At 38.5% G+C, this 22,175-nt stretch overlaps 1 protein-coding gene across 1 annotated transcript in view; it reads right to left on the reverse strand.

Annotated features, from left to right (window-relative positions):
- The window catches only part of LOC113833540 (protein boule-like), a 99,600-nt gene that overhangs the window by 18,381 nt on the left and 59,044 nt on the right, over positions 1–22,175 (reverse strand). Inside the window, exon 10 of the mRNA XM_027396050.2 lies at positions 19,298–19,396. Coding sequence (XP_027251851.2) covers positions 19,298–19,396 — 99 coding nt within the window. The remainder of the gene's footprint in view (positions 1–19,297; positions 19,397–22,175) is intronic.

Genomic DNA, 22,175 nt, shown 5'->3' on the forward strand with positions numbered 1-22,175 from the left:
ACAGAACAGGACCAGGTCAACACGGATTACAAGTGTTAACATTATAGCTATAATATTAACTTGTATTAGGTTAAAAAGTGTAGACGCTATTACAAATAATGCTGCTATGAACATGGTTGAACAGATGTCCTTGTTGTATGAATGTGCATCTTTTGGGTATATGCTTAAGAGTAGAATTGCTCAATCTTGTGGTAGACTGATTCCCATTTTCCTGAGGAATCTCCATACTCATTTCCAAAGTGGCTGTACGAGTTGGTGTTCCCCTTTCTCTACATCCTCTTCAGCATAAATTGTCATTGGTGTTTTTGATTTTAGTCATTCTGACAGGAGTAAGATGGTATCTCAGAGTTGTTTTGATTTGCATTTCCCTGATGGCTAAGGATGTTGACAGGGAAGGAGGGGAGGGAGAGGGAATTGAGATTGATATGTAAAACAAGCTTTTTTCTAATTTAAATAAAAAAGGAAAAAAGTGTAGATGCATCTTGCAGAAGGCTATCTAGAAGGTTGTTAACACAAAAGGCACCCTTCCCAGTTGGACTGGTAGGACAGGCATACAGATATTTATCAGTAAGAGCTAGAGGACCTCCAACATACCCATGCTGTATCTGGATTGTTGCTGTGCTATTAATATTAACTGGGTGCCTGCAAGGACACTCAGCCCAGGCATAGGCTTGAAACAACTACTGTCTCAGCTGAGTGCAATTCATCCCAAATGAAATGAATTCTACTGAGACCAGAACCAAGACAATAATAACGTATTTCTAAGCTAACAAACAAACAAATGTGACTAGTTAGGCCACTAGAAATAACCTAGTTGCTACTACCTTTTTGGCACCATGGGCCTTGGCTAACTCCTTGTTTTGGGAACCAAGGCTGAGTATTTTCCATCTGTTGCAATCTCTGTAGAGCAGCATTGTCCCATAAAATTTTCTATGTTAATGGAAACGTTCCATATCTACACAGTAAGACACAGTAACCACTAGTTATACATGGGTATTTAGCACTTGAAACATGGCTAGATGAAACTGAGGAAACAGATTTTAAATTTGATTTAAAACTTATCTGGTTTCCTAAAACCAAACTACAGATGGATATTAATAGCTCATTCAATATTGCCCAATGTTACTTAGTATTTTTCACTGTGACATCAGTGTTAGGTATTAAGTGTTTGTTAGATGAATGGAATGTACTGTGATATAATACAGCTATCCATACTAGTTAACTACTTAGAGCTTATTGGCTATACTGCCTAAATGCTATAAATATATTTGTATGGAGTTTGATGTGTGTGAGATTGCTTGGTTAAAGGCTCAGTGTGTCTAGACAAAATAGGAAGCTGTGCTATGTAGCTTTATTACAGCCTTAATAATATAAGTTAGGTTAACAAACACCAGAAAACTAGAGAATAGTTAACAGTAAAGAATTTATAAGAATCTGGGTATAAGTTAATGAGAGTTATAAAAGGGAATGCATTATTTTAATTTGTTAACCAGTTAGTTTTAGATTGAGTTTTACTATATAGTCCAAATAGGTTTGAATTTTCAATTCTGTAACCCCAGAGTCCCTTAGTGGTTGGGATTTCAGGCATGCAAACCATACATAACTAAAAATTTCAAGGGGTTAGAGTATAGCTTGGTGATACAGCAGACACCTAACTTACATGAGGCTCTAGGATCAATCTGCAAAAGCCCACGATGAAACAAAAAATATCTAAATAAACTAAATTTGATTTTATATGGAATTAAAAGCATGGAAGCTGAAGGTGGAGAAGTATTGAAGAAATAGACAATAATCCCACTACATAACAACAGAGCTTTGAAAATGGACTTGGGGCAGTGGAAAGAGAAATAAATTTATTATTCTTAGTAAGTTACAGAGCTGAAAAAAAGAGGACCCAACATATAAAGTAGACTATGTGGCATTAGGTCAGGAAAAAAAACCATTGGATTTATTTTGATCTTAGAGAATTTGGATGGCCAAGTTAACATGTAAATTATGAAGGTTATGAAAATAAATGATTAGAAATTGTGTTTTCATGATTATCTGTTTGAGAAAGCTGTGCCTATCACCCAGGTGGTAAAGTTTTAGGATTCAGCAGGAAGAGAACAAAAGAACAACATCACATTAAATCATAATTAAAATCTAATGATGGACTTCCAGGGGAAGATAATGGACCAGAAGCTGCCCTTCTTTAATATGGCAAATAAGACGACTCAGGATAGCACACAATAGACCATTCCACAGGGAGAGAGAGAGTATCAAAAACGACAAAGGGATGGACGGTTAGCCTGAAATAACAGAAACTCCAAAGGGGACAGAGGAAAATTGAGCCGCACATACACTTGTGGAAGGGGCCAGAAGCCTCATCCTAAAGGTAAACCAGGTGCCTTGGTGAATGTAGATTGGAAGTCTTATGTGTAAAATGAGCCACAATTGAGTAGGGGAGTCTGGTGAGGATAGTAATTCCTCTAAAACTATTCTGCAGTGGAGAGGTGGTTTCCTCATGTCTCAGAGTCTGTGGTGGGGCACTATCTTGAGAGGAAACTTTTTTTTTTAAGATTGAGTTTTCTTGGGGGAAGAAGAAAGAAGAAAGAAGCAGAGGAGGAGGAAGAGGAGGAGGAGGAGAAGAAGAAGGAAGAAGAAGGAAGAAGAAGAAGAAGGAAGAGGAGGAGGAGGAGGAAGAGGCGGCGGTGGCGCGGCGGCGGCGGCGGCAGCAGCAGCAGCAGCAGCAGCAGCAGCAGCAGCAGCAATTCATCAGAAAGCCTAGAGTCAATCTGCCATAGCTTGTAGTGGGGAAATGGCTGCTGGGAGTCCTCATGGCTTGGCAGTGGCAGTGAAGAGCTTCTTGGTTTGTCGCCCTGCCTTCTTTGTTATCTTTCAAGATAACCACAGCAGAGACTGATATCCCTGAGCTAGCAGGTGGCTAGACCTGAGGCAAGCATTTGGAGGACTCCAAAGCCCAAGTCTGTGACACTCCCAAGCAATCTTCTCTCTGCACAGGGTATTCAACACTTACCAGGGCCAGAAACCAATGAGAGGGCTTCTTTAGTGACAGAGTTCAGTGTCTGACAGAGTTTAGAGTTTTGCCCACCTCTCTATAACCCAAACACATGCAGGAAACATGCCATCATGTACCAACTAGAGAGTACCTGGAGTGACTGAAAACCCGCCCTGGCCCACAGCTTGGGAAGTTAAAGGTGGTCAGAAGTGAGTCTAGGCAGGCAAAGAAGGTAGTGATTCGCAGCACTGTTGGGCAATGGTCCCTTCAACACTTTAGGTACAGTACCAGTCTGCACAGAATGAAAGAGAAGAACCCCCAACTTCAACTGACTAACCTTTTCACCTGGCAGGATCCAGTATTAGAGAACTTCTAGAAATAAGCTGCTCCAGAATGTTTTTCTAATTTATTTTACTGCTTTAAAATTTTCTTTTGCCCCTTATATTAAATCCTTTTTAAATCCTTTAATATAATCCCTTATATTAAATCCTTTTAAAAATAATAATAACATATTATTATTTTTAAAATATTGTATACTGAAGTCTTTTATTTGACTTAAATGTCCTTTGTACTTCTATTTTTATTTTATGTTTTTCGAAACAGGGTCTCTCTTTTGCCTCTAGTTTTAAAATAAAGTAAAATACTTTCATAAAAACTTTAAATATACTGTGAGGCATAGTTCATCATTTTGTACAATACATACTCCAGTCTTCAGGTGGGCAAGCTGTCCTTTGATTTTCTTTGAGTGTAACACTATTTTCATTGTATATATTCATTGTACATGGTATTGTATTACATGAAGATGTTTTCACACAAGTGTATAATACATACTGAGCAAATTTTGCCCATATTTTCATACCTTTCCTCTTTTTACCACTCACCAGTCCCTATTGTAGATAATGTCACATCTACTGTCATGTCTTATATAGATGTCTTATAAAAATCTAGAAGCCACAAATAAGAACAAGCGTACACTTTTCTGAGATTGGCTTAATTAGCTTACCATGATTATCTCCAGTTGCACCCTAATTTCTGCAAACTGTTCACTGTGGCTGAAAGCTTTCATTGTGTGTATGTATACATGTGCACATGTGTGCACATGTGTGTATGTATATTTATCACATTTTTTTCACTCATTACTCTTGTTAGACAATTAGGTTGGTTCCCTGACTTAGTCTCTGGGAACACTGTTGACAAAAATTAGCGTGCAAGTACCTCTGTGGCATGTTGACTTGGAACCTGTCCGGTAAACTCACAGGAGTGATATACCTGAGTTGTATTTAATAGAATAAGAAGCTTACTGTTTTTATTCCACTTCTTATGCTTCTGTAGTTTTTTTACTGTATAATCAGTGTTTCTTCATCTTGCTCTCTTCTTGTCTCCCTAACATTTTCCTGTCTTCTGATTCTTTTTTTATTAGACCAGAATTCCTTTCTTTTTTCCTCTTTCCCTGTCTAATTCCTTTATGCAGTTACTATTAAAATTTTTTAGAAATTAGAAATGATTTTATGTGTTATCTATGTATATGATTGTGTATGTGAATGAAGGCATGCGCATGCTGCAGCATATGTGTAGAGGTTAGAGCACAGCTTTCATTTGTGTTTCCTCCTTCTACTGTGGGTTCTTGGGGCTAAATGCAAGCGCCTGTATCTACTAAGCAATCTTACTGGCCCTCAGTTACTATTTCTACCCTAAGTAACTTCTAACATCTTACTCTGTATTTTGGCCATTTCTTTCCTGTGATCATTGGTGGCAGATTAGTTGGTTTTGCTTATTTTACTTTCATGATTCCTTAAAAAGTTTTTCTGTCATATATGTATACAATGTATCTCTCTCATGTCTAAAATCTCCTTCCCACTCCTTCTAATACACCCAAACATGTTCCTCCCCATCCTTTATGTGACCTCCCCATTGTAGAATATTACGTTAACTATGTAAAGATATGTTACATTTGTTCATGTTGTGGAATATTATTTTAACTATGTGAAAGTGTGTTACATTTGTTTCTATAGCCTTTGTTAATGATGTAAAGATGTGTTGCTGTTTCACCTTGCCTACCTAAGTCACCTGACCTGTCTAATAAAAAGCTGAATGGCCAGTAGCTAGGCAGGAGAAGGGTAAATGGGGCTGGCTGGCAGAGAGAATATAAGTAGGAGAAGAAATCTAGGCTTCAGAGAGAAGGAGAGGAGATAGAGGGAAAAAAAGAGGGGCATGCCTGGAGCCAGAAGCCAGGCAGCTGCCAGCCAGCTAGTCAGACACAAGAAGCAGTGAAAATATGGCATACAGAAAGAAAGAAAGGTAAAAAGTCCGAGGCAAAATGTAGATGAAGAGAAACAGGTTAAGTTATAAGAGCTACCAAGAAACGAGCCTACGACACTGCCAGAGAAGATAGTAAACAAGGAGGACCCTAAGAGAGACATATATGGTCCCCTGAAGAAGGGGAAAGGGACAAGATCTGATCAAATTGAGATCATGGGGGGGGGAGGGGAGAGGGAACTAGGAGAATGAGAAGGGGAGAAGAGGAGGGGTGAGGAAGACATGATGGGGCAGGGAGGTTGAGTTGGGGGAAGAACAGAAGAGAGCAAGATAAGAGATACTATAATAGAGGGAGACATTATAGGTTTAAAGAGAAATCAGGCACTAGGGAAATGTCTGGAGAGCTACAAAGATGACACCAACTAACAATCTAAGCAACAGAGGAGAGGCTACCTTAAATGCCCTCTCCTGATAATGAGATTGATGACTAATTCATATGCCATTGTATAGTCTTCATGCAGCAGCTGGTGGAAGTAGAAGCAGACACCCACAGCTAAATCTTGAACTGAACTGAAATCCAGTTGCAGAGAAGGAGGACGGATGAGCAAAGGGGTCCATACCAGGCTTGTGAAATCCACAGCAACAGCTGACCTGAACAACGAGCTCTTGGTCCCCAGACTGATAGCTGGGAAACCAGCATGGGACTGATCCAGTCCCCCTGAATGTGGGTCTCAGTGAGGAGACCTTGGAAACCTATGGGGCCTCTTGTAGTGGATCAGTACTTATTCCTAGCATAGGAATAGACTTTAGGAGCCCATCCCACATGGAGGGATACTCCCTGAGCCTAGACACAAGGGGGTTGGCCAAGGCCCTATCCCAAAGGATATGACAGACTTTGAAGACCCCCTACGTAGGGCCTCACCCTCCCTGGGGAGCAGAAAGGGTATGGGATAGGTACAGTGTTAGTTGGGGGGGGCAGGGGAAAAGGGGAGGGGAAAGGACCTGGGGTTGACATGTAAAATAATCTTCTTTCTAATTAAAATAAAAAAATTAGAAAAAGGAAATTAGCCTAAGCTAAGGCCGAACATTCGAAACTAATGATAAGTCTCCATGCCACAATTTGGGAGCTGGTTGGTGGCCTAAAAGAAAGCCTGTTAACATGCCCCACCTTTGGTAACCCACTGAGTCCAACTATTACTGCCAGTTAGAATACTGACTGACTTTTTTGCCTTGATCTTGTGCAGTTCATGAGTGCCATGACCATGTCATGTTGAGAAGACAGCATTTCACAGACCCCACCCCATCATCCATCTCTTTTACTCTCTGTCCCCCTCTTCTGTGATGTTCCCCAAGGGTTGGCACATTGACACAGAGGTCCCATTTAGGGATGGGCATCCAACAGTCACTTACTCTCAGCATTCTGACCAGTGTTGAGTCTCTGCATTAAGTCCCACTCCCTGCAGAAAGAAGCTCTCTGGCCAGAGCTGACAGCAGCACCATCTTCCAAGGCTCGCTGTGCACTTATTTCCACAGTCTTCCACGCAGAGTGTGATTAAACTGCTAGTGTTCTATCTTACTTGCCCTGCTGGCTTGAAACACTTTAAAGTATATTTCTACATTGGGGGACTGGGTGTTTCCTAATGTAGTTGTTGATTTTTTCCTCTCGATGGCATTGGGGTTGAACTTCCAAGTGAGGATTGCTCACTAACAAGGTGCCCAGATCAAATCAGAGGTTACACATCAATTCTTATCAGCTACACAAACCACAACACAAAAACACAAGAAACAAAAAAGTAACATGACTTTCCAAGAGATTGAAACTCTTTAATTACCAAATCCAAAGACACTGAACTAGAAATAATGACTGAACTGAAATATTTACTTGTAAAAATGACCAATGACTTCAAAAAAGACATAACTAAGCATGTGGCTGAAGGAAGGAAATCAACCTAGGACATAGAGAAGAAAGTCAGTAACATGGGATAGGAAACTCAGCAAGGAAACTGAGATTTGAAGAAAAACCCAAATAAACACAAGTATTAGAAATGAAAAACACAGAGGAAATCACCAATAGACTAGACCAACCCCCCCCAATACTATCAGTTGGAAAAGTTTGAAGAAACATTCAGACATAAATAAGGAAAAAATTAAAGATGAGCATGACCACAACTTTCAGTAACTCTAGTAAATGATCAAGAGAAAATCTAAAAATCTATGGAGTAGAAGGACCTGAAATAAAACTACAGGCACAGGCATTTTAATAACAGTACTATCAGGAAATCCCCTAGATCGATGGAAAAAATGGCCATCCAAGCATAAGTATTTTGAACCACTAAGGAACAGCCACCACCACCACCTCTCCATGACACATTAGGGTAAAGATACCAAAAATACAAAGCAAAGAAATAGTATTAAAATTTGTGAGAAAAATGTCAACATGCAAAGGCAAAAACTTCAGAATAACATCAGAATTCAACAAAAATTCTAAAGACACGAATCATGGAATGATAGATTTTAAGCCCTGAAAGTAAATAACTACCAACCAAGATTGTTGCATCAATTTACCTTTTAAAACCAGTGGAAAAATGTACATTCCAGGAGAGCACAAATTAATTAGTGGCAATTAAAGAGGACAATTAAAAGAATCCTAAACAGTGAGAAAGAAAAAAAGTCTCAATTCCGAAAGAAGAACAAAGAATACATTTTGTGAGAGAAATAGGTGAATAAAGTAAACCCAGGAAAAAATCCTATCCAACTACTCCTCTACAGAGGAGAAAGAGCAATTATTGAATCAACTAGGAAAACCAACAAATTACAGAAATCTTCAAACCTATAAATAATAACCATAAGTGTAAATGGTCTTAACTCTCCAATTTTTTAGAAGACACAAACTAGGATAAGAAGAAGGCTCAATGGATAAAGTGCTTTCTGAGCAAGCACAAAGACCTGAGTTCAGATTTTTAGAACTGATGTAAAAAAGCCAGGCATGGCAACCTGTACCTGTAGTCTCAGTACTGGGAAGGCAGAGAAAAAAGTCTCGTGGGGGGGCTTGATGGTCAACAGCCTAGTATAATTGGTGAGTCCCCAGTCCTAGTGATAGTAATGTCTCAAAAAAAAAAATAGGTGGACCAAGATTTAGTAAGACACCTGACATTGACTTCTGTGAACTCTTTATGTACCCATACACACATACATAACGACACAGACTAGCTTTTTGGATTAAAAATAATGTTATAAAAAAACACGGAGAGAGGGAGTGTCACCATAACTAAAGACAGAAAAATCTTAGAAAATGTGCACTTTATTTTCAGAAACAGACATTTTTAAGGATCAGACAGGGATGAAAGGCAGAAGGTGCTTGGTATCACCAGTGTTAAGGAGATACCAAGAAAGCCCTCTCTTTTTCAGTACTTGGCACTTAATTAGAGCAGCTGTGGAACACTATTTCAAAATGACCACTGATGCAGCCCAAGATCCTGGGAATGAAACTCTAGGGAAACTCAGAGCAAGTGTCACAGGACATCTGGTCAGCAGAATATTGCTGGATTAGGGGTGTGTGTGTGTGTGTGTGTGTGTGTGTGTGTGTGTGTGTGTGTATGTATGTATGTATGTATGTATGTATGTATGTATACAGGGGTGGGGCAAGCATTTATAACTGGACTCCGAAGGACTGCCCAGCTGTGTGACTAATGTCTGAGATTCTACTTGTGAAGCACTGTCCACTGATGGACCAGCATCAGCAACTAGCTCTGCTAAATGGTGGCCTGTATGTGAAAATAACATTCCAACTACATTCTTGAAGTGCTGCCAGGGTTGTAACCAGCAGCTGTGATCCAACATTGCAAAGGCTTTCCTGTGACAGGTTTCTGGGAACCAGAGAAAGAACAGTGAAAGACTGAAATCAGCAAAAAAGCCAGACTACAATTATAATCTAACTCCCATCCAGCTATCTTTCCTGGACATGTATTCCTCGTATATCCAATGCATGGCTCAGGGGAGAGGCTACAGGATTTTGTTCCATAATTTCTGAGTACCACTGAGGTCACACACTGTGTGGATGGGTCAGAGTTCTTGCACAGAGACTCTGGAGCTGTGAAGGTAAAGTCAGAGTTGTGATGTAGACTCTAGGATGCTGGAGATGCTAGGACCATAGGATGTCTACCAAAGGAAGCCATAGACAACAAATAGAGCCAGTCTAAGAGCTTGGTTATGTGTCCTGCAGTCAGCTGAGCTGGCGGGGGCAGGGAGTAGCTATTAATGTACCTTGGAGTCCACACGATTTCATCAAGAGCTCCAGATGATGGACATGCAGCTTAAGGATTTGGTGTTTTAGCTGCTTAGATTTTTGGTTTTGCGTTGGTCAGATCTTTCCATTGCTATGTCCCCATTCTTCCCTCTTGGAATGGGAATATTTACTTTGAAGTTAAAAAAGAGATTGCCTAAGTCTCAGAAGAGACTCTGCACTTCAACTTTTAAACAATTTTGGAACTGTTAAAGACTATGGGGATTTTTGAAGTTGGAGTGAATATGCCCCCCCTCCGCCCCCCAGACAGGGTTTCTCTGCGTAGCTTTTCAGACCAGGCTGGCCTCAAACTCACAGAGATCCACCTGTCTCTGCCTCTTAAGTGTTGGGATTAAAGGAGTATGCCACCACCACCTAGCAAATGTTTTTTTTTTTTCTTCTGGTTTTCATAAATTGAATCTTATGCTATGAAAGGTAAGATGCCCATTCAAATGGTCTGGGTTTTAAGTGTTAGCAAACAAAAAGTGAGAAATGATGTCCAATTAGAAGGAATGACAGACTCAAAATGCAAAGAAAATGCTCAAATCAAGAATGGAAACCTACAGCTGGGCGTTGGTGGCGCACACCTTTAATCCTAGCACTCGGGAGGCAGAGGCAGGTGGATCTCTGTGAGTTGGAGGCTAGCCTGGTCTCCAGAGCGAGTGCCAGGACAGGGTCCAAAGCTACACAAAGAACCCTGTCTCAAAAAAATAAAAAAATGGAAACATATAATTTTGATATGGAAAACAGATGTTATATGATAGCTATCCTTCTAAAGATACTTCAAATTAGACTATCATGTCAGCTCATACATACCCTGTGACAGTAGTTAATAGGAATCTCTCTTCAGTTTTTGTATATGTATATATTCTATGTTGCCCATTCACAGTACCCGTTTCTTCTTTTGTTCCCATCCCTCCAACCTAATGTCAATCCCATCTGTTTACACAGGGTTACTTTCATTTTATATCATATATACACATATGACTATGTATCTGCATAAAATCTAGGAAATACAAATGAGAGAAAACAAAATATCTGTCTTTCTAAACTTGCCCAATTCACTTAATATGATTGCTTTCAGTTGCATCTAATAACTAAAATCTAATTTTACTGTTCTTCCACCTCAGATAGTTAGTTATATTGGCTAATAAGAATTTACGGCAAATCCAGTATTAGAATAGCCCATACGTGTTTGATCAAATTAAAAACAGTTTAAAAAACAAATACACTCAAAGAATGCATACCATATTTCATATTAGGCTTGAAGAGGATTTATTAACCTAACAACTGATTTAATGTAAAGGGCATAAAACTATAGGCCAAATCCCACAGAAGGTGCAAGTAGAATGGTGGTTACCAACATGGAAGAGCTGGTAACTCTTCTGAATGAGAACAAGCCCAATGGCTCACAGGTTTGGTTATTTGGTTCCCAGTTAGAGAAACTGTTTGGGAAGGATTAGGAGGCATGGCCTTGTTTTAGTAGATATGTCTCTGGGTGTGGGGCTTTGAGGTTTCAAAAGCCTACACCAGGCCCTGACCCATCTTGCTCTCTATGCCTGCTGCCTGTGGATCAGGATGTAAGCTCTCAGGAGCTGTTCCAGCACCATGCCTGCCCACCGCTGTGTTCCCTGCCATGACCATCATGGACTAACCCTCTAAAACTGTAAGCAAGCCCCCAATTAAATGCTTCCTTCTGTAAGATTCCTTGGTCATGGTGTCTCTTTCACAGTATTAGAATAGCAACTAAGATAGTAGGAGAAGGAAGGATACAGAAATGTTGGTCAATGGGGGCTGAGTTGTGTTAGACAGGAGCAAGAAGATTTGGTGTGCTATTACAAAGTAGATAAAGATAACGATAGAAATGTGTGGGAGGATTACAGGCTCAAGACTAACTTGAGCCACGTAATTAGATACTGCCTCAAAAAACATTCTTGGGAATATTAAAAGTATTTTTAAAATAATGAAATCCTGTTACTAGCAACATTTGTGGAACTTCGAAATCATTATGTTAAGAAAAATAACCTAGACACAAAAACATAAGTACTGCATCATGTTACTTCTGAAATCTAAAACTGTGTGCACCCACACAAGTTCATGCATTATAAATAAATAAATGTAAAAAAAAAGGATAAAGGAAACGTGCTTTCATTCTCTCTACTCTTTCACCATGTAAGCAGCTTCTCAACCTGTGGGTTGCAACCCTTTGGTTGCAATCAGATATTTACTATTTATGATTCACAGTAGCAAAGTTACAGTTATGAGGTAGCCACAAAATAGTTTTATAGTTAAGGGTCACCACAACATGAACTGTATCAAAGGGTTGCAGCATTAGGAAGGGTGAGAAGCACTGTGTAAGGATACAATGAGAAGACAGACACCTGCATCTGCAGGCACCTTGATTTCCCAACTTCCAAAACTGAGAAATGAACATGTGTTGCTTAAGCAGCACAGCTTACGGTACAGTTCCTAGATAATATTGAACTAAGGCAACTTTGTATTGAGGAAATTACCACAGGTCATAAAAGTTGTGTTTCCCTTGATTAAAGTCAAAGGCAAAAATTAACAGTTTACTAGCAATCCTGAGAAATGAAAAAGCTATTAAAAATAGTGTTCAAGACTAAAAAGAACAGAGGTACCTAGATATATACTTAGACACATAAGATCAATTACTGTGTATGTTCTTTGTAAGTTAAACTTATATTTTATGACTTACTATAGAAGATGTATCAAAAATCTATTTAAAAAACATGAAGTTTTTTTGAAATACTGAATTTTTAAAATTTATTTTAACTATCACATGAAAAACAAAAAATATATATTAATCGATTATCTCCTGTGATTTTCAATGCATTGTGTGATATTTAAGTTAGGTTAAGCATATTTATCTTCTTTAAGATATTTCTTTAGACTGTCTCTGTGGTGCAATCGGTTAGCGCATTCGGCTGTTAACAGAAAGGTTGGTGTTCGAGCCCACCCAGAGACTGTCTGAGGTATTTTTGGGACTGGAGAGATGGCTCAGTGGCTAAGAGCACTGCCTGCTCTTCCATAGGTTCTGAGTTCAACTCCCAGCAATTACATGTTGGCTCATAACCATCTGTAATCAGATCTGGTGCCTTCTTCTGGTCTGCAGTACATACATACACAATAAATAAATCTTAAAAAGATATTTCTTTAGGGTAAAAGCTTTCAAAATATTTACTTTTAGCTTTTTGAATGCACAGTACATTATTGATATATATAGTCACTACTTTGCAATAGCACAGTAAATCTTCTGGCTTCTGTTATAATTTGGCACCCATTAATCAACATTTCTTTATCCTTCCTTACTCCTACTTATCCCAGTCTGGAAACCACCATTCTACTTGAAACTTCTGTGGATCAACTTTCTTAGATTTCAAGAGTGAGATCATATAGTACTTATGTTTTTGTGCCTGGGTTATTTTACTTAACCATTTTTAGGTTTCACACATATTGCAAGTAACAGGAATTCATTATTTTTAATACTATCAAGGATTTTTCTGAGACAGTGTCTAATTATATAGTTTGGGTTAATGTTAAGTATATAATGATTCTGCCTTAGCTTCTTGAGTTCTGGGACTACAAACCAATTGTCACCACACCAGATACAAACTTTGACTTTTTAACTGTAAGACTATTACTGTTTTATATGGAAAGCTACATTAGTTAGAATGTTTGTTGTAGAAATCTGCAATTATTTACTCTGGTAAACTGTAATTTTCATCTTTGGTTGTTATTCTTTCTCACCATTGTTTATACAGTTTGAATAACTTCTCTGGTGCTGTATGAAAGATCAAAGTACTTTCTTAGAATGCAGAAAGCAGAAAGGCTGGGCTTTAGCTAAGTGGCCAAATGTCAAGTAAGTTCAATGCCCTAGTTTTGGTCCCCAGCACCAAACAACAAACAACAACAAAAAAGAGAATTAGGAAGATCTAATTAAAGACATTCTTTCTTATAAAACGTGTCACAAGTAAAATAAAGTGACTCTGATCCAGAAGCTCATTTTCTTAGGGTTGGCTATGTAGTCCAGGCTGCCCTACAACTTGTGGTTCTCTTAGCTTGACTTCTCAATTGCTAGGATTAGAGATGTGTGCCACCATATCTAGCATTGAGAGGTTCTTAACTATTTATGTATTCATGTCATGTGCTCTTTCAGCAGCCCACCAAGGCTATCATATATTCTCAGAATATTTTTGAAAACATAAAAAGAAATACCTAAGATTATGTTATAGTTTGAATATGAGCTATCATTCTCAGGCTTACTGTTGAAGGACTGGTCTCCAGCTTGTGGCACTATTTTGGGAGGCTCTGCCAACTTTGGGAGGTGGTGTGTAGTTGAAAGAAGTTAGGTTACTAGGGATCCTTAGGGCTGCATTTTGTCACAGGGCCTCTTTTCTCTTTTTCTGTTTCCCACCTACCATGAGGTGAACTGTCTGTCCAGAATCAACAGAGCTAGACTGAATATGCTGAAACCAAGAGCCAAAATATGTCCTTTTTCCATTTAGGTATGGACAAAACACATGTAGCATTATCAAACAGATGTGGTCTTTGGAGCCCAGGGGCAAAATGGCACAGTTTGAATATGAAAGGTCCCACATAGCCTCATTCTAGAAGACTTGGTTCTTAGCTAGTGGCACTATTTTAGTAGGCTCTGGAAACGTTAGGAAGTAAGGTCTAGCTAGAAGGACTAGATCACTGTGGGTGTGACTTTGTGGACTGAATCTTGTTGTATCCTCCACTTCTGTTCCACCATATTTTGCCTCATCATTGGTTTAGAATCAGTGAAGCCAAAGATTATGCCTAGAAACCTCTGAGAACATGAAACCTATCAAGCCAAAATTAAAGCTTTTTTGTTGTTAAAATCAAAGTTGTTCTTTTTCAGTCATTTGTCATATGAAAAGTATTAATAACAGAGATTACAAAGGAAACAAATTAATCTGTAACACATTCCTATCCGTAGACTCTTGAGGTCTGCGTATATCTTTGAACCACAATAAAACTCAATGTACAAGGTTATAGTTGGCTCAGTGGTTAAGAAGACTTGTTGCTCTTGCAGAAGATTTGGACTCAATCAATCCCCAGTACCCACATGGTGGTTCACAACCATCTGGTCCAGAGGATCTGATGCCCTCTTTGAACCTCTGAGGCATCAGGCATAGTCGGTGCACATACATACATGCAGGCAAAACACCTGTACATGCAAAATAATCTAAAAATCCCTTCTTGAACCCAGAGATTAAATAAATAATTGGATCAGTGACACTGTCAAGAATCAGGATGGCATTCCTTTTTGCTTCAAAGATATTGAAGACAATATATAGGCCTTATTTCTTCATCCATCACTATTAACATTTCAAAGTACAACAAGGGATATAATGTTCAGGTTGACTCTTTTTTGGGGGGAGGTTTCGAGACAGGGTTTCTCTGTGGCTTTGGAGGCTGTCCTGGAACTCACTCTGTAGACCAGGCTGGCCTTGAACTCACAGAGATCTGCCTGCCTTAGCCTTCTGAGTGCTGGGATTAAAGGCGTGCGCCACCACTGCCCGGCTCAGGTTGACTCTTTGGAGACCATCTTAGATTTAATTCCAACATGTTAGGAAGAGCAAAGACAAAAAAATGAGAAACTATACATTATCATCAAGTAAATTATGAACTTAACTAAAAGTTGAATTTCCTAGTTATTTTAGAGTGTCATCTGATATAGCTGGTATATACAGATAGAACCCAAGTTACAGTGGTTTGATTTATGGTATGTTGATTTGAGATGGTGCAAAGATCATACTCATTCATTGAAAATCACTGTTCTAGTTTGAAATTTTGATTTTTCCAGGACTCAATGTATCATGATATCCTTAATGTTGGGCACAACTTTCCTGTAAGCCTTGCAATTACAAGGATGCTACTGATACACTGTAGTGTACTGAGTTTCTAAGCTATGCTATTTGATAGGTGAGGTCAACTAAATACAATCTTGAGTTACATTTGACTTATGAATGGGATTTGACAAGCTGCTTCAGTTCCTGCATTGACTTTCCTGAAATGATGGGCTGTAACCTGGAATTGCAATCCCAATATACCAATTTCTCTTCAAAGTTCCTCTTTATCAGGGTATCATAGCACTAGAAATAACGCTAGCACAGTATCTTTTTTTTTTATCAATTGTGCTGGTTAGTTTTAAGTGTCATTTCGATACTACCGAGAATTGCTTGGGAAGAGAGTCTTAAATGAGGAATTACAGAGATTAGGTTGTCTTGTGGTATGCCTTAGTTGTTTATTTATGTGGGAAGCCCAACCCATTGTGGGTGACACATTTAAGGGGCTGGTCCTTAAATTGTACAAGAGCGAAGAAAGCTAGCTAAACACAAAGGAACAAACACGGAAGGACATGCTTTTCTCTCTTTGCTCTTGATTTCGAATGTCATGCGACTAGTTGAGTTCCTGCTCTGACTTCCTCAAAATGATGGGACTATAACTTGAAATTTTGTATGCTGAGTGAACCCTTTCTTTTAAAATGCTTTTTGTTCAGAGTATTTTATTGTAGCAACAGAAATGAAACTAGAATATCAACATTCTCACCAGTTTTCAAAGTGACTTGTGCTTATAAAAAAAAAGAATCAAAAGATTCAAACTCTAAAAACGACAGACATTTTTAGTACCAGGAAAATTTTACACAGGAAGAAAATAGCTGATATTTCCAGCTGGTGGAAGTAGAAGCAGACACCCACAATTAATCACTGAACTGAACTGGAATCCAGTTGCAGAGTAGGACAGTCTGGACAAGGGGTCCAGACCAGGCTGGTGAAACCCACAGAAACAGCTGACCTGAACATCGGGGAGCTCTTGGTCTCCAGACTGATAGCTGGGATACCAGCATGGGACTGATCCAGACCCCAGGGACATGGGTTTAGTGAGGAAACCTCGGAAATCTATGGGACCTCCGGTAGTCGTTCAATACTTATCCCTAGCATAGGTGTGGACTTTGGGAGCCCATTCCACATAGAGGATACTCCCTAAGCCAAGATACGTGGGGGTGGGCCTAGGCCCTATCCCAAAGGATACGATATACTCTGATGACACCCTATGGAAGGCCTCATCCTTCAGGGGGAGCAGAAAGGATATGTGATAGGTAGGGTTTTAGTTGAGGGGCGTGGTAGGGGAGGAGGGGAAGGAGGGGGAACTGGGATTAACATGTAAAACAATCTTGTTTCTAATTCAAATAAAAAATCTGCAAAAAGAAAATAGCTGATATTTCAAGTAAGTCCTCATTAATATTTTAAAGTTTGTTTAATTATGTCTTATAAAAAGATGTTTCTAATAATGTAACATTTGCCTATGATGACTTCTATGTTTATAATACAAATGCAGTACAAACAAAAGTGGATAATCTTCTATGCAGTAAAGCACTGTTTGGAAGTTCTACGTGACTATGGAAATGGTGGTGGAGTTTCTGTCCCTGAGACAGACACAGCTTTCTACTGAGAGTCACTAATCACCGAAGAACAATTAATTAAATAATACATAGGGAACTCTACATCAAAACTTCTGATTATAGTACTTTGGTGGTAGAGTGCTTGCCAAGATGTATGAGGCCATGGGATCAATGACTGGCACCACCAAAAAGTTTTGGGTATGAGATACACAGGATACCTTTTAATGAAACACAAAAATAAGTATAACACTCTTTATATAATAACCCTGCATTCGAGTTTTGCATTTGAAAATTTATTAATTTTTTCAATGTCCAACAAAAGAGTAATTCCTATATGAGTAAATTTAAGAGTAAGGTGAGTTTCTCTTTACAGTTTCTTATATTACCTACTTAGAGACTGAAGACAACTTACAAATGTGCAGTCTTTAAGTAGAAAAATCAAACTTTAAACAAACACTATAGTACCACTCACCACTCTATCTCCTTTTGAATTATTTAAGCTAGAATTTCAATTATTTTGATGTTCCCCCTCTATCCCTCCCTTACTCCTCCTTATATATATATATATATATATATATATATATATATATACCACATTTATATATATCAGCAATTGATGATATTAACATTAGGGGCTGATGGGGAATGTACTTCTTTGTATGTTTATCTTATTGATTGTTGAATAAAATACTGTTTGGCCAATGGCAAGCAAGGACTAGGAGTCAAAGAGGATTCTGGGAAATGTAGTAGAGAAGTGCTGATCCAGGCAGGAAGTGACATAGCAAGGAGACTCATTTTTCAGCGAAGGAGAAACAGGAAGGGCCCCCTTTTTCCCCTTCCTCCTCCAGCTACAGGATGTGATCCATCAGCAAGGAGGGATGCCAACAAGGCATCCGATAAGATAAGTCTTATAAAACATATAGGTTTATGATAATTAAGACTGAGGTAGCAGATGAGAAGTCCTAGTCATTGGCCAAGCAGCTTTGAACATAATACAAGTTTCTGTGTATTTATTTGGGCCTAACTCAGTAGGGCGGCTGACATAAAACGCACATGTGGCAGTGGGGCTCGGCGGTTTTTGGCAGAAAGATTTATCGTAACAAGAGGCAGTCTGTTTTAGAAGATTTTCTAACAATACTGAGAATGAAGTCTCTCTAAGTCTTATTAACATTCTAGATTTTAGCCGGAAGTTGGTGGCTCATGCCTTTAATCCTAGCACTCAGGAGGCAGAGGCAGGTGGATCTCTGTGAATTCGAGGCCACCCTGGTCTCTAGAGCAAGCTCCAGGACAGCCTCCAAAGCAATACAGAGGAACTCTGTCTCAAAAAAACCAAAAAAATTCTAGATTTTAATGTGAAACAAAAATTCCTATTTCATATCTACAGTACAATGCATAGGAAATGAAGGGATGCAGTGCGTAACCATGGCAGTGAGTGGTTAACTGGGCAGGGGTGGGGGCAGAGCACGAGGAAATAGAGGCTCCTTAATATAGAGTTCAACACTATGATGGATCAGAGTCATAAATATGAGTGCAAAATAGATATTTTCTTTCATTTACTGCAGAATATATTTCCTTATTCCACTAAACAAATGAACAAAAATTCCTATTACCACCGAAACAGTTAATCAATCTGCAATTCTTTACTATGATGAAGTCCATTTCTCTGACATGAAACCCAGAAATAAAGGAAGAGAATCTCTTGCTTCATAGCAGATGACCAAAATATAGAGAATATACACATGGATCTAATCAGATTACACTTAATTGGGTGACACACTATTCTTTGGCCCGAATCTGATTCAGAGAATACAAATATATTCTTAAAACATAAAGTGGAGATGATTAGTTGTTTCGTCTCCCTACGAATACTATGTATTGTTGACACAGGTAATCCTATGTGCCATATCCAGAACAAGACAATTAGACATGAAAAATAGATTAAAGGTTACCAGGGATTGCAGAGAGGACAAAAAGGAAGGAGGATTTATTGTGTTTCTATTTGTGGTAATGGAAAAGGTTGGAAATTCTGGTAATAATTTTTGAAGTGCTGTGAACATAATTAAAGACACTTAAAATAGTTAAAATGATAAACTCAAGTTTATGTATCCCTGTATCACAACAAATAAAACATTTTGACCATGAATGGTTTATAACATTTTAAAATTAGTTAATATGAATTATAGTTAATTTAGAATTTATTTCCTCCATATAAAATAATTCACTAATTTTGTATTTTTTGGATCATAGTTGGGGTAAAAAATTCAGAGCATAACAGAAGAAAAACAGAAAGAACTCAAAATGAACTCCTTACTTTAATTGGCTCAGGCTGCATCACAGGTGCAGGCATAGCAATGGCGCTTGAAGCATAAACCTGGTGATATGCTGCTTGAACTCCATGGTCAGAATATGGCTGTTACAAAAGAGACAGTTGGGAAATGAGAGGAGGGGAGAGAAAAAAAGAAGTGTTATGTCCACGTATTACAATATTTATTCAGCGCTTACTAAGTGATATGCCTTGTGTCACATACAAAATCCCATTTATTATGTTTAACGATCTTGTAGTCTGATGAAGAAATTGACACTATTCTAAATCATCACACGTCATGTGTATGATGCATAGGGAATAAAGAAGATTCAAAAATACTGAAAATTATGCTTAAGAAAATTGGGGAAGATGGTCATAAAGAAATTTCCTAGTGGCACTGATATTTGATTTAAAGACCTGGTGACAAAGTGAGGGACAGTGTAAGTAAGACATCTCTCTTGGGAGACCTACTTAGGTTGTTTGATAGGCTGGAAAGAACATTATATGCTAAAGGGGGTGTTAGGCAGGGGATCAATTAACAGAGGGCAGATTATTTTAAATGGTATATTTAAATGGTAACCAATGCAGGTAAGGGAGTGGGGAAAGAGGGACCTTTTACTGTTGGCCATAGTCTAAGTACTATCACTGGAAATCAGTATAAAGGTGTCTCAAAAAATTAAAAATAGATCTACCATAAGACCCAGCTATGCCAACCCTGGACATATATCCAAGTGATTCTATACCTTACACAGAGATACTTCATATCCATGTTTATTGCTAGTCTATTCATAATAGAAAGGAAATGATAAGCCTGGTTACCAACCAACAAATGAATGGATAATAAAATAAGTGTATATTTAGACCAATAGATTAAAATATTATCTAAAATATACTATTATTCAATTATTGATTTTGTAAACATTTTTAATACCATGTCTTCACAACCTGATATCTACTTTACACTTACAGGACATCTCTATTTGTTCTTTTCCCTTTTCAAGTGTTCAAGTGCTAGAGATAGTGACTTTTAGCTACTGTGGTATAGAACTCAAGCATGATGCTGACATTAGAGATATGGATAGGTTAATATCACACTGATTATGTAGGGTAAAAGAATGGAGAACCAAACATGAAATGATGGGGAGCAAAAAGGTCAGCTTACAAAGGGAAATAAAAGCTGGTAAAAGATGGCTTAGTCGTTAAAGGCTAGGCTCACAACCAAAAGGAGAGGGCAGTGCCATGTAAACACAGCTGTCAGATCACACGAAATATGTATGCTGTTCCTGAAAGGTTAAGTAAGATTAAAAGGGGAGGAAAGTATTTAGTAATTAGAATGTCATTAACGAATCTTCTCAAAGGCAGCTTACTCAGAAAGATAATGAAGTAGACTTCAGCAGGTATGGAATGAACAGTATAAATATTGAACACAGCCTATCTTTTCAAGAATCTTAGTTTTGAAAGGCAGAAGAGAATTAGGGGATCTGGGAAAGAATGTGCAAAAAGGTAATAGTTATTTCTCAAAGGTGCTACAGATATTCAATGAATTTTGTATCAAACAGCTTTAATCTTTTAATACTGCAATGCGTTTTCTTAATGCCTTCCTTCACTTGTACAAATAAGGTCATTATGAGAAGACGACTGTGGAAGTTAATTAATTCCCTAACAATCACAGTAAAGTGGTGAAGCTGTGAACCAGTGGAGAGAAACGGACTTAAAATACAAGAGGGAAAATGGACCACAGGATGGACTGGGATTCCATGTGAGGAAGGAAGTGAAGGTTTCCAGAGAACAATAGGTACAAACAACCTTGGACAAGACCAAGTTATCAAATAAATATAAAAAAACTTAAGTTTGTGTGCTAGGAATTGGAGGCTAAGTTGGTTTCTATGAATTGGTTTCAACTTCTATGAAAGAGAAAGCACATATTTATTCTAAGACAGAAATGGGGAATCTGTAGTACTAAAGATTTGGTAGAAGTTTGATGGTGATTGAATTAAGTGACCGATTATACTAACATAATTGTTTTCTTTTTAGGAAACCTGATCATGGCATTAATAACAAAAGCCCTGAAGGTTTTAATTGTGAAAACCCACTTAAACTATAAACCACTATAGTCTATTAAATTACATGTTAATAAGAGCATACATTCTGTTGGAAACAGCATCGACATAAAAGAAGGCAGGTGTCATTAAGTATGAAAGTACCATGTAAAGTACAAGCTACACAGTCACAGCAGTGGTTTTAGAAAAAACCTTACTAGATTAGATAAGGAGTGAATATACACTGATGGTGTATGCCTTATAACAGGGATTAAGAGTATGGTTAAAGCCCAGAGTAGATTTTGGTGAAATATCCAATGTGAAAGAATTCTTACTTTACTCCCATCTCTATGCAAGCCAGAAGGCAAGAAAACAACAAAAGACAAAATTTTGAAATTTCATCACCCCAACGAAGAATCTAAGCATTAGTGTAGAGACTACCGTAAATGTCCTTCCCCTATAATGAGATTGATGACTACCTTAAATGCCATCATAGATAGAGCCTTCATCCAGTAGCTGATGGAAGTAGAAGCAGAAGCTAAGCACTGAGCCGTACTCCTGAAATCCAGTTGTAGAGAGGGAGGAGGGATGAGCAAAGGGGTCAAGACCATGCTGGAGAAACCCACAGAAACAGATGACCTGACTAAGTGAGAGCACACGGATTCCAGTCATAAAGCTGGGGAACCAGCATTGGACCAAACCAAGCCTTCTGAATGTGGGTGCCAGTTAGGAGGCCTAGGCAGTCTATGTGACCTCTGCCAGTGGAATCAGTATTTATCCCTAGTGCATAAAAGGACTTTGGGAGCCCATTCCCCATGGAGGGATACCCTCTCAGCCCAGATAAA

This window comes from Cricetulus griseus, chromosome 2 (genome assembly GCF_003668045.3).
Source record: "Cricetulus griseus strain 17A/GY chromosome 2, alternate assembly CriGri-PICRH-1.0, whole genome shotgun sequence".
Taxonomy (NCBI): Eukaryota; Metazoa; Chordata; class Mammalia; order Rodentia; family Cricetidae; genus Cricetulus; species Cricetulus griseus.